The sequence below is a fragment of the Gossypium hirsutum genome, chromosome A06, assembly GCF_007990345.1.
Source record: "Gossypium hirsutum isolate 1008001.06 chromosome A06, Gossypium_hirsutum_v2.1, whole genome shotgun sequence".
Taxonomy (NCBI): Eukaryota; Viridiplantae; Streptophyta; class Magnoliopsida; order Malvales; family Malvaceae; genus Gossypium; species Gossypium hirsutum.
The window spans coordinates 47,998,608-48,016,853 of NC_053429.1; the positions used below are offsets into that span (position 1 = coordinate 47,998,608).

Below are 18,246 nucleotides of genomic sequence, written 5' to 3' on the forward strand. Positions count from 1 at the left end.
ATAATTGGGTAAAAGATAAATAGTTGATTTTGGGTGTTAAACAAAACAAAAGAAAGCATGCATGGGAATTGGGCATGGGAATCTTTCTCGTGAAAAGGAATTTGGATGGGAGGTGTCACATGTTAGAACATTAATGTTTTCCGTTTTGAAACTAATCACTCAAATTCTCGGCACTCTTGGACCCAGAAACAAACAAGAAATTGGATTTAGTAAATGATTGATAAGACACCATATATAAATCATATTATTCATTGGACTGTGTTAATACAACAACTGCACACGCCACACCTGGGGCCACTATATGTATAGATGATATGATGATTACACAGACTCACAGTCCCTGCATCCATTGTGTTGAAAATCCTTCCCCAGAGCCAGCTGCTTGTTAAACCCAAATACAAAGTCAAGGTTGTAAAGCACAGGAACCATAGTGAGGGAGCACAAGAAAGCAAGCAGTGGGCCAAAGATCCAAAGCATAAGAGGAAGCGCAGAGTAGAAAAGCCTGTTGCCCACGGTGTTCAAGAGGAATCCTTTTTCCAGCAGCTCCCAAACGTAGTGAGGAGTGACAGAGGAGGAGGGGTGTGGGGGAGAGGTGATCAGGATGCCCACTTGGTTTAGGAACCTGATGGATGAAGAGTGGCAGAAGAATGAGAAAAGGAAAATGCATAAGATGGTGAGATATTTGAGTGACACCATGAGTTCTCCGTGAGCCCCGAATATGGAATCGTTGAGCGGCTTTTTCACGCTGTATGTGCTGCTGATAACCGCTGCTAGACCAGCACTCAAAAGGATGGAGGTTGTGGCCATCAGGGTCGATCCCATAATTGTGTTTCGAAGGGTTTGGACTGCCACGATGTTCTTTTTTTCGTTGTCCTGCACCCATTGCAATGCAATGTATAGCATCATTGGAAAATCTCTTTAAGAATTTCTTCTTTATCCCTTTAATAATAACTTTCTACTTCGGCCCCACGTGAAATGGTATATTTAGTGAAACAAGTAAGAAGCAAATATTGTGGCAATAGTCGCCACTTTTAAATTAATTGGGTGTGATTGTGAATGGCACTTAACCTTTATAGTCCTATCAGCTGTCTCCCAACCACGAAACCACCGCTAATTCTTGTCCGTTCATATATACAGTAAAAGAATTTATATTATAAAACTATAAAAGAAAATATAAATGGGAAAATTTATATAATAAAATTATAAAAATATTTATATAAAATTAAATATGATTTTAATTAAAATGGAATGTTGTTTTATGCTTTTAATAATTATATAACCGAGTGGATGAGTTATAATATTTATATGCATATCTAACCAAATTATACATGCATGGTCCAAATATTCATCAGCTCAACTTGCCGTGTTATATTCCCCAAGGAAAAAACTAAAATAAATCATCCAAAATAAAGTGATAAGATAAGCTCAAGAAGATAAAACAACTAATTAAGAACTAATATTCACCAAAAAGGACGTATAGGGACATTAACACTAGCATCTTCTATATTCTGTGCATGTGCAGAAAAGCATGAAACACAAGCCCTTAATTAAGCACTCCAGAAAGCATGGATATGGATTGGTATTTGGATCATAAATCTATTCTTCTCCAATTATCCTATTCATATCCTCTCAACTTTCACCACTCAGCTTTGGCTGCGTTTTTACTTTTTTTATATATATCTCCGGCCACCTTAACAGATTCCTTTTTTCATCGGCAAAAGTTTACAGACACCGTTGATCAACTAAAGTACTAGTCTATCAGTGTACCCATAATAGAACAGAGCATCCACATCAGTCCAGAAAAATGGAAAAATACATCACCGTAGACCACAGCATCGATTAACAATTAAGTTTCATTTTTTATTTTCCTTTCCTTAAGTGTAAATCACATCATTTGATCACTAAACTATTTAAAAGTTTTTATTTAATTTCATGAGTATATGTATTTTTCTATTCGCATTGCATACACCAATCGAAAGTCCTCTTCTCCTTCTCTTTTATAGTTCAATTTTTATTTTTATGAAAAAATTTTAGATGTCATAAATCTGCGAATCAAAATGCAAACGACGTTTTTCTCCAATATCTAACACTAACTATCAAATTAATTTAGATTTAAGGTATGTTCTTCCACTTGTCCATGAGTACTAACCATACCAATCATCGAATTGTCACTTAAAACTAATTAACGGAACTTTGAAAAAAAAATAACTTAACAGCTTAATAACTTATATAAACTTTTTTGAATAGATTAGTAACTTAAATGAAAATTTTTGAATAATTTAATGATAAAATTGTAATTTTTATAATTAAATAATTAAAATTAAAATATATTTATAATTTAATCACCTGTGGAAATTAAGGTATAGGAATAGCAATGGATAGAGACGGAGATACCTTAATCATGTCAGAAACCCAGAAGCGACGTCCGCTAGCATTAGTTCCAAAGATGGTAGAGAGGGGCTGAGTTTTAACCTTATGCCATAACCAACAATGATAAAATATGATGGTCAAAAAACTAAGTGGCACCAAAATCATGTCCAAATAACATGACCTCCACTCCATCTCTCTCTTATTTCTCATTATAAAAACCTTGCCCATACCCTGCTATTTATAACATTTCTAGGGAAGTTGAGGTTCACCAACATATGTGTATAGTAGCTTTTGATGTATTTGGACGTGTTAGAATGCCCAATTCAATATCACTAAACAAACCACCTACTGCCGTTACTACTTTTTTCAACCTTGAGGATATATATAAAAAGAAGTTTTCTTCTCTTTTTCTCTTCAATTATTGTTATAACATGATGACTATTATATATGTTTAATATATAGACGCAATATCCAAGCCTAAATATATGCGGGATGACACGATTTTCATTTGTCTCATTCCCCCCACTTAATTTACCATTTTCATGTCACCCTTTTTTTTAGTTTTCTCCTACTTTATCATGCAGTAATATTCATGCTCTCTGCTCACCTGCAACCCTTAGTATTTGCTACATTTAATTACTAATTATGCATGCATGACTGAAATTCTATCCATAAGCTTATATATATATATTCAGACCAATATATATAACCAGTGGAAGCATTCATTGGAGGCAAGGCACGCATCATTCATCACCCTGCGCACAAAACGCAATCCTGCATATATATATATATGCATGTATGTATGTGCGTGTATATATATTAGCTAGCAACTTATCATATAGTTTCATTACTTATCGCAAACAAATGCTAGGACGAAAGACTATAATCCGTTGGAACATTATTATTGCAAAATAAAGATGTTAGAACTGACAAGTACAAATAATAAATAAATATTATGTTATGGAGAATTATTGTTTTAGAAGTAATTTTGCCCTGATCAATGTAATTAAAAATGGATGTCATTTCCCAAACTTAACATAGTGATTCTAAATTCATACATCCGAATGAGAAAAATAAAACTCAATTGGTATTTCTCTTTTTTAAATCTACAGGAAATAAGATCAACATAAGTTTAAAGGTGGTTGGGAAATTTGGTTGGAAAAACTACACTATGATCAATTCTCAAGGAAGTTGAGAGGAGTCATAGACGGTCCTACTTAAAACCCAAACTTTTATATAGAACTTTCTCTAATGTGATTTTTAGTAAAATAACAAAATTTTGGAGAAAGAAGAATGAGGGAGATGAGAAGAATGATAGAAGCTATGTTTTTTTGTCGTGTGAAATATGAGGAAAATAGCCTCCTATTTATACTATTAAATGAATAGCAAAATAGTAAAAATGCAAGGGCAAAAAGGTAAAATTGATAGATACAACTTATAAAAATAGTTCAAAATATATTTTTTGTTTATCAAAAAAATTATTTTCTAAAAAATAATATAGAAATTTTATCCAAAGATAAATATACTCATACGTGTCATAGATAAAAACACGGATTGAGCCAAACAATAATAACACGAATGCATTAAGCCTTTAGCTCAATTACTCAATAAGGATAAAGAGTAAGACTATATTTAAACCCTTTCATTAACCTAAACAAATTCAACGTGAAATTTCTTTGCATTACCCATATAATCATATATATATATGTAGTAACTAAAGGGGAAAACAAATTAGATATTCATTAAGGTTTATATTTTGATTAAGCAGTAGATTGTTAAAGATGCCAAGATGCCTCTAGGTTCCATTCCATGTTTCAATGCCTTGATGTTCTTATGGCATTCGAGATCAGGAGCATTTCAGAGTTGGTTGGCTTTTGTTGGGTCAGTTCATTACTGTTGTAGCTGTTATGAAGTAGTCAAAAAGCTGTTGTGAGCAGTTAACTTTAACTGCAAATGTAAACCGAAGCTTGAACGATGAACAGGTCAGATTAATTTATTTCATTTTCTAACTTAGTAAAATTTTTTACATTGCTTTCTGCCACTTTCTCTACAAGAATTCATCGTCATTGATGAATTGTTACATGCAATAAAGGCCACCTTGAGCCTTACGGCAAGTTGATCGGTGTTTTCTGGTTCAGCTGATCGCTGAATCCCGTTCGTTAACTCTGTTTTCACCATTTTGGGTTCTCTGGTTTGAGTTATTGACTCGAGATCTATTTCTTATTGCTGCAATTATATTCAACTTCTATAGTTGTTTCTTTTTAAGCTCGATCAAATGGAAGTTCAGATCTGATTTGATTTTCTTATTGTGATCAGCTATTGAGCTACACATGGATGCATTTTGTAACGCCCTAAATAATTTTTTTTTTTATTTTTGTAAATCTTAACATAAATGTGTATTTACTTTAGTGGTTAAGTGATGTGAGTGTGTGTATGAGGTCTTGGGTTTAATCTCACATTTGTAAATTATGTTTTTTATTTTTTAGTCTAGTCTTATCCCTATTAGGTGGGTTTATGTAATATTGTTGGTAAATTCATATCAAAATGAGCCTGCTAGTTCGAATGGTAAGTAATTAGTGTGTTGGAGGTCTTATGTTTGGATCCCTATGTGAGTGTAGATGATAGTTTTTGCTTCGGGTGTCTAATAGAGGTTTGGAGGAACCAAAATTCTGAAGAAGTTGAGAGATAGTGAGTTAGTTGGATTTAGAGCATATTCTTCTGTGCTTAAAAAAAGTACTTTTTGCTTCAAAAGCACTTCTGGAAGAAAAGCTGTGCAGAACAAGTTGCTTTTGGCTGGAATTTTTGGCTTTTGAAAAAAAGAAGCTAAAATTTTTAGCTTTTTCTTTCCCAAAAGCACTTATAGTGCTTAATTACTTTTTCACCCCTCCAATAACATAGTACTTTCCCTTTTTTTTCTTCGTGCTTAATTACAAATGTGTTAAAATCATTAATTAAAAATAAAAAAATATTTTTTAAAATACTAATTACAAATATTTAAGGGTTATATTTAAATATTTAAAATTTAGTTTATATATTCTAATTAAATTTTATAAGTAATTAATATTTATTACTTAAAAATATTTAAAATTTATATTTCATATATTAAAATATTAACAACAAGTTATAATAAATTTTTTTTATATTCTTACTAATATATAATAATACTAACTAATTTAAATTTTATTTAAATGCATATTTGTTACTTGATAATAACATATTTAAAATGGACATTTTAGTTTTCAAAAACACTTTTTGACAACAATGCTAAACACTCAAATTTTAAACCAAACTTTTTAAAGGCATTTTTCCACAGCACTTTTCAAAAGCACTTTTCAAAAACATTGCCAAACTAGCCCTTAGTGGTTAGTAGGAGGTTGTGCCTAAAATTGGGGGATTGAGGGATTTTAATCGATTTTATCTTTTTATTTTGAATTGTTCTCTCTCCTCCAAATTTTTTGACGTCAGTTTCTGCCTTTCCTCTTTGGCTCTGTCGTTTCGACTTTTTTTCCCTCCTCTACTTTTTTTTTGTTTCTTTCGTTTTCTTTCAAATCGGTTCACACTTCTTCTGTCCTTCATGCGGTCTCGATAAGTTTTTCGATTCATTCTCTTTTTAGAGGCGTAACGATGGTTATAGGGAATTTGATTTCTACAAACTGTTATGTAGGAGAAGGCGGTGAAGTTGTGATTTTCACTTTTAAAAATTAATTTCTATGTGTAGTCGTTTTTGCGGTGGTAAGTTTTTGAGCGTTGCTTGGTTTACTGTTGTTGCTTCGTAGATTGATAGCTAATAGGGCGTTGGAATGCTATTTTTAGGTTTGGAAAAGTTTGGGATTGCTCTCGCATCAAAAACGAATTAGGTGTGTATACCTAACACGAAAAATTGAGCTTCGGTAAAAGCTAAAAACGCAGTCTGTCGACATCACACGGGCGTATGGCTGGCCGTGTGGTTGACCGTGTGCGTGACACAGCTATATGGTTGATGAAGGCGTTGTCGTGCGTAAGACATGACCGTGTGATGGTGTGAGTGTGGCTGTGTGGGCCATACGAGCTAGGCCAAGTTGGGTGTGTGGCCTACACGGGCATTCCATATGGGCATGTGGGTTTTGGGCCAGGCCGTGTGAACCACAAGAGTAAGGCCAATCTGGACGTGTAGGCCTACACGAGCATTCTACATGGGCATGTGGGTTTTAGGCCAAGCTATGTGGGCCACAAGAATAAGGCCAATCTGGACGTGTAGGCCTACACGGGCTAATGGCTCAAAATTCTAAAAATTTGTCTAAGGTCGTACCAGTCATTCCGATCGACTGTGGGCCTACCGTAGGGTCTACATGGGCTAATCAAACCCTATTTCATGTGATTTGATATACTAATAAACTGACCTGAGTAGGATACTAGTATGTATGTCCGACTGTACTATTTAAGTATGTATCTATCTGTATACGAGCATTTTAAGCATGTTAACTTGCTATTTCTACATTTATATTATGCATCTATGTTTGGGGTGGGAATTGCATATATGGAGGAAGTGATCTGTTTGGCGACTCTTTGCTTATACTCTGGCAGCTTGTATGCATAGTATCTGTTATGTGTAACATAGACATTTTATGGTATGTAAGGATGGATGGGTGTTATTAACCCCACATGGTGTGATGGGATGGACGGAGATGGTGTGTCGAGGATGGGGGTAGGATTCTGTTTATCTGTTCTGTACATCTGATTCTGGTATATATTTATGTGATAGACTTAGGTCTGAATCTGTATCTGACTATATATGTTGCATGTCTATCTCTGATGGGTTATACACATAGTTTACGTAAACTCACATCTGTTTGTCTGTTCTATTTAGGTAATCCACAAACATAGGCAGGTTGGTGCAACGGAGGCTCAGCGGTGACCACTTGATGGGAAACTATTTCCATTTATTATTTCATGGTTTTTACTTAAATTTCTGGCTTTCGTGAGATTTTTTTATTTTTTGGACTCTCCGGACTTTTTGGTTTAAAGTTTTGGTTTGGTTGCATTATGATGTCTAAATTGCAATGATTAGACAAAATATCGATTTCACGCGAACAAATGTTATTTTTTAAAACACAAGCATGGTTTTGATTTTAACAGTTTTTCAAACTTCCACTGTGAAATAATTTGGTTAACCTTAAAGGATAAAATGTAATGGTTTCAATAATAAATATATATATGAATTCATTTTGTAACTTAGATGTTTTATCGAAGTATCATCGATTTCAAAACCCTTCTTCGCAACACTCCCGGATTCGACCATAATGTCTAGGTTGGGTTTTGTGTGTTACACATTTTTTGCTATTGGTTTAAGCTCATTAATTTGTCTTCAGTTGCTCTTCAACATTTATCTTTCAATTGCTCTTCAATTGTTCGGTCTTTGTTGTCTATGAAACAATGATTTCTTCTTATTTGAGCTTTGTCCTACTGATTTAAGTTCGTCTGAAGTGATATATGGTTTCAACTCTGTAATATCCCGAATTAGGGCCTAATTGGAATAGTGGTTTCGTGACCATAAATCCGAGATAGAAATAATTATTTTATAATTATTTTGAGGTTTATGATATGATTGCATGATTGTTTGAAAATTTCGTGATGAAATTCTATGCCTAAAGAGCTTAAATTGAAAGTAGGGACTAAATCGAATAAGTTGCAAAACTTGCATTCTAGAAGTTTTTAGTATGAAATTGTTTTGGAATATTAATGAGGAGGTCTTAAATAGCAATTTGACCAATTTTAAGTTCATGGACAAAATTAGGACATGGAAGGAATTTTTGGAAATTTTAGTAGTAAGGGTATTTTGGTCATTTAGTTATCAAAATGAATTAAAAACAAAATTAAAAGCCAATTTTTGTCCATCTTCTTCATTAGGCCGAAATTTCAAGGGTTCTCCATAGCTAGGGCTTGTTTCAAGCTTCCAAGCTCCATAGTAAGTGATTCCAAGCCCCGTTTTTAATGATTTTTACGTTTTTGAGATCCCGGTAACTCGATAAAGCTTATGTTAGCAATAATTTAACCTAGGGTTTATATTTGGAAAAATACCCATAGGTGAAATTTGTGTATTTTGATGTTTTATGATAGAATATGAAGTTTTAAATTATGTTAGACAACTTGTACTACTCGATTTAAAGCAAATATTGATGATGATGCCGATAGAGCAGAGTTCTGGCTTGAAAATTCAATCCGGGTATTTGACGAATTATCTTGTACACCTGAAGAATGTTTGAAATGCGCTATATCTTTGTTGAGGGATTCAGCTTATAATTGGTGGAAGACTTTGATTTCGGTGGTACCGAAAGAGAAAATAACTTGGGAATTCTTTCAAGAAGAGTTTCGGAAGAAATATATTAGTGAAAGATTTATTGATCAGAAGCGTAAAGAATTTCTTGAGCTGAAGCAAGGGAATATGACGGTTACAGAGTATGAAAGAGAGTTTGTTCGATTAAGTAAGTATGCCAGAGAGTATGTTCCTACAGAGGCCAAGATGTGCCGACGATTTGAAGACGGGCTCAACGAAGACATCAAGGTATTTGTTGGAATTCTTGAATTAAAAGAAATGGTAGTATTGGTTGATCGAGCTTGTAAGGCCGAAGAATTACTTAAAGAAAAGAAAAAGGTAGAGGCTGAAACTAGAAATTGGAAGAAAAGACCGATGAGTAGTTCATTTTCACAGCAACCTAGAAAGTTAAGGAATATGAATCCTCATTCCCAAGCTTCAGCTGGGCAATCATATGGGAATTATAAGAAGCAAAATGTGGGTCCTAAATCCCAGACTACTTCGGCAGCCAGTGTAGGGAACTCGAGATATGATTTTTCTTGTGACTGTGACGCAAGTAGCTTAAAAGCTGTGAATGTAGAAACAAATAATCCAAAGTTCTAAAAATGTTAAACTAAGCTTAGTAACACCTCATACTCACCTATGGGTATTTTTTCCAAATATAAACCCTAGGTTAAATTATTGCTAACATAAGCTTTATCGAGTTACCGGGATCTCAAAAACGTAAAAATCATTAAAAACGGGGATTGGAATCACTTACTATGGAGCTTGGAAGCTTGAAACAAGCCCTAGCTATGGAGAACCCTTGAAATTTCGGCCTAATGAAGAAGATGGACAAAAATTGGCTTTTAATTTTGTTTTTAATTCATTTTGATAACTAAATGACCAAAATACCCTTACTACTAAAATTTCCAAAATTCCTTCCATGTCCTAATTTTGTCCATGAACTTAAAATTGGTCAAATTGCTATTTAAGACCTCCTCATTAATATTCCAAAACAATTTCATACTAAAAACTTCTAGAATGCAAGTTTTGCAACTTATTCGATTTAGTCCCTACTTTCAATTTAAGCTCTTTAGGCATAGAATTTCATCACGAAATTTTCAAACAATCATGCAATCATATCATAAACCTCAAAATAATTATAAAATAATTATTTCTATCTCGGATTTATGGTCACGAAACCACTATTCCGATTAGGCCCTAATTCGGGATATTACAACTCTCCCCCCTTTAAGGATTTTCGTCCTCGAAAATCTTACCGGTAAACAGATGTGGGTATTGATTTCTCATAGTTTCTTCGGATTCCCATGTAGCTTCTTCTACTCCATGCCTTTGCCACAACACCTTCACAAGTGCAACATTTTTATTCCTTAGTTGTTTGACCTCTCGAGCTAAAATCTTAATCGGTTCTTCTTTGTAGGTCATATCTGGTTGTAGTTCAATTTCTGTCGGTGAAACTACATGTGAAGGATCCGAACGATACTGACGTAACATAGATACGTGGAACACATCATGAATCTTCTCTAATTCAGGTGGTAATGCTAGCCGATATGCTACCGGTCCAACTTTTTCAATTACTTCATACGGCCCAACAAAACACGGACTTAATTTGCCCTTTCGTCCAAATCTAAAGACTTTCTTCCACGGAGTCACCTTTAAAAATACTTTATCACCAACTTGAAATTCAATGTCCTTTCGCTTTAGGTCTGCATAAGATTTCTGTCTATCTGAAGCAGCTTTCAAACAATCTCGAATTACCTTCACTTTTTCTTCAGTTTCTTTTATTAGATCAACTCCATAAATCTGATTTTCCTTGAGTTCAGTCCAATACAATGGTGTTCGACATTTACGACCATATAATGCTTCATAAGGTGCCATTTTCAAGCTCGTCTGATAACTATTATTGTAAGCAAATTCCACCAATGGTAAGTATCTTTCCCAACTTCCTTGAAATTCCAATACACAACATCTAAGCATATCTTCAAGAATCTGAATTATTCTTTCTGATTGTCCATCAGTTTGTGGATGAAAAGCAGTACTGAAATTTAACTTCGTACCTAACGCGTCTTGCAACTTTTGCCAAAACCGCGAGGTAAACCTTGGATCTCTATCTGAAATAATCGATAATGGTATTCCGTGTAATCTAACAATTTCTCTAATATACAGTTAAGCCAACTTGTTAAGAGAATAATCCATACGTACCGGGATAAAATGAGCCGACTTAGTTAATCTGTCAACTATTACCCAGATGGCATCTTTCTTTCCCGGAGTCAATGGCAATCCTGAAACAAAATCCATAGTAATCCGATCCCATTTTCATTCAGGAACCATAATAGGCTGAAGTAATCCCGAAGGAACTTGGTGTTCAGCTTTCACCTGTTGACAGATTAAGCATTTGGACACAAACTCTGATATATCTCTTTTCATTCCATTCCACCAATACATTTTCTTCAAGTCATTATACATTTTCGTACTACCCGGATGAATCGAGAAATAACCACTATGTGCTTCCTGTAGGATCTTTTGAATCAGTTCCTCATTCTTCAGTACACAAATCTGATTTTTAAACATTAAACACCCATCAGAACCAATTCTGAAATCTGATCCCGTATCAGCTTCACACTGTTTTCTTTTGGCTAGCAAATCTTGATCATCTCTCTGAGCTTCAGAAATTTCATACTAAAAACTTCTAGACTGCAAGTTTTGCAACTTATTCGATTTAGTCCCTACTTTCAATTTAAGCACTTTAGGCATAGAATTTCATCACGAAATTTTCAAACAATCATGCAATCATATCATAAACCTCAAAATAATCATAAAATAATTATTTCTATCTCGGATTTATGGTCACAAAACCACTATTCCGATTAGGCCCTAATTCGGGATATTACAAACTCTGTTTTTGAGCTACTTCACTGAACTTCATGACATGTTATTTGGAACTACACAGGCCAATGTTAGACATTTTCATTATAGATAGTGTTATAATAGTTGTAAATTGGACTAATTTTTCATTAAATGCCAATAAAATAAAATATTGACACGACTAGACTGACTGAAAGAAAAATAATGGAAATGGACCAATTTTTGAAAAACGCTTCCAGCTGGAAGCTTTTTCAGGTGATATGCAAAAAAGTACTTTCGGCTGGAAGCTCTTTTTTCCAAGTCAGTAAAAGTGCTTCCCGTAGAAAGCTCTTTTATCCTGATTTTTCTGGTGTCGTTTTTAATAAGGTTAGGATTTTGTTATTGAAATTAGGGTTTAGCGTAAGGTTTTGTTTATTTCAAGTAGGGTTTAGGGCTTTTTTAGATTTTTAATTAATTATTTTGTAATAATTATTTGAGATGTTAAATAATAATTTAATTCAAAATTTTACAAAATATATATCGTATTTTTACACTAATCGTATATTTGAATCTCAAAAAATTGAATTGGATTCATTATCAAAACTATGTCTACTCTGCATGGATGAAATATTAGTTATTAATTTTTTTCGCCTTCTTAATATTATAGTAGTGACCGATTTTCTAGAAAATTATTTATTCTCTTATCTATTATTTTCAAATAGTCATGTTCAAGGAAAATATCTCAGAAATCCTGAGATATATGATGGGCTTTTTGGAGAAAGGCTGAGGTTGAAATTTATAGAGAGAAAACACTCCAAGAAGGATGCAATGTCATCAGAAGCATTGAAAGTGCATCCACCTGGAAGCACTTTCAACTAACATGGTACTGAAAATGCTTTGAGCCAGATGCTCTTATAGTGCTTTTGCTGGCAGTGCTTCCTGCTTGAAGCATTTATCTTTACAATTTTCAACTCCCCACGAGACTTGGGGAATTCTTTGAACCAATTGTGAGTCACCTCTATTCTATAAAACCAACTTAATTTAGCATCGAATGGCATAATCCATTTACAAGTAAAGAAAAATTGTAGGAAGATTAGAAGAGGAGAAGTTTACACATAAGCCATAAGTTGAAGCAACCTATTCGCTTAAAGTAAGCATTGATTTTTGTTGTTCATTTTCGAACATGTGGAACGGTTTATCCAGAGTTAAAATGTGTGCATGAATTATTGTTATTGTTTACTACGACGGCGAAGTTCGTGATACCAAGAACAGTGTCGTTTTTTATCAAAGAACACAACATGGATGGCTTTGAACTAGAACATTGAATTTTTAGAACTTCAGAAAAGAATTAGGTGGAAATTCGCCGAATCCAACTAGATAAGAGTGTCATCCTTTAAACATAAATTTTTTGCTTCAATTGTCCCCGTCAGATATGATGCTTTCAAAATCAGAGGTGCTAGGGGGTTGGAGGTGATGGTGCAAATGCATATTGGTAATGGATCACCATATTTGGAGTTATATGTAAAGTTTGCAAGGATAGATGAAGGCCCTTAGAGGTCGACATATGCTCATGTTCAAGAGGGAAGAACGAAAGAACAAGTTGAGAGTCCAACCACATATGTTCATGATAGTCCAGAATTATCAATGGGAAGGCACTCATCTATTTCTACACTAGATTTCAATCGCGACAGCCAAAATTCCAACTATCAGGGTATGGTGGTAAGACCGCTACACGGCACTCAATTAGTGGTTTTGGTTTAAACTTCGGTTACAGGGGAATGGAATCAACTTATAGCTGTTGGCATTCAATAAGTGATTTTGGATGTTTTGACAACAATACAAGAAGGGATGATATACTCCCTACAGCGTCCACTTGTGAGGGGGCATCCAACACGAAAAATGTTGGTGGAGTCGAGAATGAAGAGAGACTAAATCCCATATTGATCCAACCTGGGAGCCCAGTCTCGATGGTTCAAAAATTGCATTATTTTCTAAACTAGAGTCAGTTTTAATCGAAACAAAAGATGAAGGTCCTGGTGATGATGACGAAAAAGATCCACGGTTCATGTCATACTCACCTCCCATGCATATGCATAATTTAGACTTGTTTGCAAGGGATGAGTTAGAGTTTGCAGAACTACCACACAGAAGGTTGGCCATGCGAGTTCATTAGATTCGAGTGATTTAGAAATGAGGAAAGAGTTCACAACTAAAGATGGTTTTGTTGCAGTAGTGAAGCGATATAGAACCAAGAACTGGGTGAACTTTCATGTGATTAAATCCTGTGACAGCCCATTTTCAGTGAAATCAGAATAGTGGTTTTGGTACCACAAATTCGAAGTTCAAAAATTTATTTTATTACTATTTTAATGCCTACAACATGATAGTATTACCATATAAAAATTTCGTTAAGAAATTTTATCGTTTACATCCTTAATTTGATAAAAATGACTAAATCACGTAAAGTGAAAAAATTAAGTTCTAATAGCTAAAGGTATTAAAAAGCTATGGAACTTTAAAGTAGAGGTCCTTATATGGTAATTAGACCATTAATGAGATAGTGTAATATGATGACTTTGTAATTTTGAAATTTGGATTAATTTTAAAGGCTAAATAAGTAAATACGTAATTAAATGATTTAATAATAAAACAAAATAAAGCTTTCATATTCCATTTCTGTAAACCGCTCACCCGTATTCAACGCCGAAATAGGGTTACGGAACATTATTAGACTTACACTACTTTTAAAGTACATTGCATAAACTATTATCAATTTAAATACAACAAAATCATAAACAATCATAGTGTCACTTAAACGAGCCTAAGATGTCTTAAACATACATTGAGAGGGGTTTGGTACTAAACCAGGTAATCAAGAAATTTTTTCAACTCTTAGTAAAATTTTTCTCAAAACAGGGGACACACGCCCGTGTAGCCAGGCTGTGTCTCTCACACAGCCATTAGACACGCCCGTGTCACAGGCCATGTGAACATCGAAAATGAGAGCACATGGCCATGACCCAGCCTGTGTTCAAACAAGTGAGGATACTGAGGTGGGTCACACGGCCAACCACAAACCCGTGTGTCTAGTCCGTGTGCCCTTCAAAGTGGCCACACATGCTCGTGTACCAGGCCATGTCAAACCAATAGGGTATACTAATTTATGCAACATGGCCAGGTCACACGCCCGTGTGTTAGGCCGTGTGCAAATTAGAGGGTATACTGACTTGTACCACACAGCTGATCACACGCCCGTGTGTGAGACCGTGTAGAGCATACTAACTTCATTTCAATTTCCACACCAGGGTACACACAGCCATGTAACATGACCGTGTGTCACACACGGCTGAGACACATGCTCTGTGGACAAAAATAGGCTATTTACCAAGCCAATTTGCCACCCACAACATCATGAACCTAAACAACACAAATGGAAACACAACATAGCATAATTGAACATATATTTTAGCCGCAACCAAGACAAATTTCATACAATTTCCAATACTATTAACCAACATGCTTATAACTTATGTTTCTCTTAATCAAACATACCTAAACACATATACCAATCAACAAGCTAAACATTTACCAAACATACATCATTTTGTACCAATTCACATGCATGACACCAATTCCACAAACCACATAATATAAGCCATAAGTACACTATATATATACATCATCAAACTAGCCAACTTAAGCCAAGTCTCACAACTATAAATATATACAAACCAAAACATAACCATTCATAAGCCATCTCAAATGGAAAAACTCACTACCAAAACATAACCAACATAACCAATATCCTATACATGCCATATGACCAAACCATAAGCTCAAAAAGTGATGGTTTGATAGTGTGATATAGTCTCCGACGATCCCCGACTCCGAGCTAACTTTGAAATCACTATAAGACATGGAAAAAAAACAAAGTAAGCTTTATAGCTCAATAAGCTTGTATAATATAAACTTAACTAATCACAAATACACCATTCATCAATTTAAACATATTAACATGAAATTCATGTGTACTAACAAACCTTTCACATGCTTATTCATACGTTTATATGCAAACTTCAAAACTTCTTCGATTTAAAGCTCATACTATGCATGTACATACCTGTACCAATCCATAATAATCTCATACATATTCGAAATACCGTTGAATACTCCATATCTCGCACACTAAATGTCGTACATAGTCTAAGCTATCTCAAATCATGCACTAAATTCCAAATATAGCCAAAGCTATTTCGATCTCGCACACTAAGTGCCATATATAACCGAAGCTATGTCGAATCGCACACTAAGTGTCATATACAACCAATTTGTTGTCGAACATGACTGTAGTCCCGTATATACAATTTAGGCAATATCAAAGCATTAAAAGCATAATTATAATAGTGATTACATACGAACTTACATCAGATATTAAAACGGCGAATCGAGTCGATTAGTCGATAACTTTCATTTCCCCAATCCTGATCCGAATTCTATTTTTGTTTATCTAAATATATTAAAAATTAACTCATTTAATCAACTATTTATTCAATTCAATCCAAAATATGCATTAAGGCTATTTTAAACATTTACCCCTAAATTATCACATTTTTCACAATTTAATCCTTATTTCATAAAATTGCAAATTCATGCAATTTAGTACAAACCCATGCTTAGCCAAATTTAATACATGTTACTAGCAGCCCATATTTTCAATTTATTCAACTTTTAACCGCCACATTTCACATTTTCTCTATTTAATCCCTTTTTGACATTTTTGTCAAAAATCACTTTACAAAAGCTATTAATCTAACATTAAACATTCCAAATCTATCATAAATCATCAAATTACTCAAGCATTCAACAATGGCAACATGATAAATCTTTAACAGTTTCAAAATCTAGGGTATGGGTTAGCTAGAATACGAAGCAACGATTTGAAAAATATAGAAATTATTAAAAATCGAGTCCAAATACATACCTAATTGAATAATTTAGGGTTGCCGAATGTTAAACACCAAAATTAGTTTCTTCTTCTTTTAATTTCTGTGGATGAAGATGATAATGAAGCTTTAATTTGGTTTTGTTTTATTTATTTTAAGTTAAATTACCAAATTACTAATATAACCTTTATAAATAACTATTTAAATCATCCATTCTATTCCCATAAATGTCCACTTATACTTTTAATGGTCTAATTGCAACATAAGGACCTTTAATTTAAGGTTCTACACCTATTAGACACTTTTAGCTAATAGAACTCCACTTTTGTACTTTACGCGATTTAGTCATTTTTATCAAATTGACTAACTAAATGATAAAATTTCTTAACGAAATTTTCACACAAACATAATATCATGCTGCAAACATTAAAATAATACTAAATTAATTATTTCAACTTCAATTTTGTGGTTCCAAAGCCACCATTCTAATTTGACTAAAAACGGGCTGTTACAACTCTCCCCCTTAGGGATTTTTGTCCCCGAAAATCTTACCAGTGAATAGGTTAGGGTACTATTTTCTCATAGCTTCCTCAGGCTCCTACGTAGCCTATTCGATACCATGACGATGGCACAAGACTTTTACTAAAGCTATGCTTTTATTTCTCAATTCTTTAATCTCTCGAGCTAGGATCCTGATAGGTTCTTCGTTGTATGTCATATCGGGTTGAATTTCAATATCTGACTGAGAAATCACATGTGATGGATCCGATCTATATCGACGCAACATTAAAACATGAAATACATTATGAATCTTCTCTAGCTCAATTGGTAATGCTAGTCGATTTGCTACTGGCCCTATTCGTTCAATAATCTCATAAGGCCCGATGAAATGCAGACTCAGTTTACCTTTACGACCAAATCGAAGGATTTTCTTCTACGGAGATACTTTTAGAAACACTTTGTCGTCGATCTGAAATTCAATATCTTTTCATTTCAAATTCACGTACGATTTCTAACGATCTGAAGTTGCTTTAAAGAAATCGCAAATTACTTTCACTTTTTCTTTCGTTTCTCGAATCAAATCAACCCTGTGAATCTTTATCTCACTCAACTCGATCCAATACAATAGTTTTCGACATTTACGACCATACAATGTTTTATATGGAGCCATCTTTATGCTTGATTGGAAACTTTTGTTATACGCAAATTCAACCAACGACAAATATTTCTCCCAATTGCCTTTAAACTCTAAAACACAACATTGGACCATATCTTCGAGAATCTGAATTACACCCTCAGACTGTCCGTCGGTTTGCGGATGAAAGGTTGTACTGAAATTCAACTTCATACCTAGAGTTTCTTGTAATTTCTTCCAAAATCATTATGTGAACTCGGATCTTTATCCGAAATAATTAAAACTAGCACCCCGTGCAATCTAACTATCTCAGCAATGTACAATTCAACTAATCTATCAAGCGAAAAACCAGTACGTACTGGAATGAAATGTGTGGATTTTGTCAGTCGATCTACGACAACCAAAATTGTATCTTTCTTATTCTGAGATAAGGGTAATCCCGATACAAAATCCATAGTCACTCTATCCCAGTTCCACTCTGGTATCATCACAGGCTAAAGCAAAGCCGAAGGTACTTAATGTTCGGCTTTCACTTGCTGAGAAATCAAACATCTCGACATAAACTCTGAAATGTCTCGTTTCATACCTAACCACCAATATAGTTGTTTCAAATTGTTATACATTTTAGTGCTTTTCGGATGAACAGATAAGAAACCACT

The 18,246-nt window shown here is 34.2% G+C and overlaps 1 protein-coding gene across 1 annotated transcript; it reads right to left on the reverse strand.

Moving 5' to 3' along the window:
• Positions 1–205: 205 nt before the first annotated feature.
• On the reverse strand, positions 206–2,786 carry LOC107962947 (uncharacterized). Its single transcript, XM_016899523.2, has 2 exons — positions 2,395–2,786; positions 206–873 (listed from the first exon to the last, which is right to left on the reverse strand). Exons 1-2 carry the CDS (start codon positions 2,596–2,598, stop codon positions 322–324), a joined length of 756 nt encoding a protein of 251 aa, XP_016755012.2. The 5' UTR covers positions 2,599–2,786; the 3' UTR covers positions 206–321.
• Between the last annotated feature and the right edge of the window lie 15,460 nt (positions 2,787–18,246).

Coding starts and splice junctions, on each gene's coding strand:
- LOC107962947 (XM_016899523.2), bottom strand. CDS start 2,598: ATGGGCAAGGTTTTTATAATGAGAAATAAGAGAGAGATGGAGTGGAGG. Junction 874..2,394: donor GGGTTTCTGACATGATTAAG/GTATCTCCGTCT, acceptor CAATGGGTGCAG/GACAACGAAAAAAAGAACAT.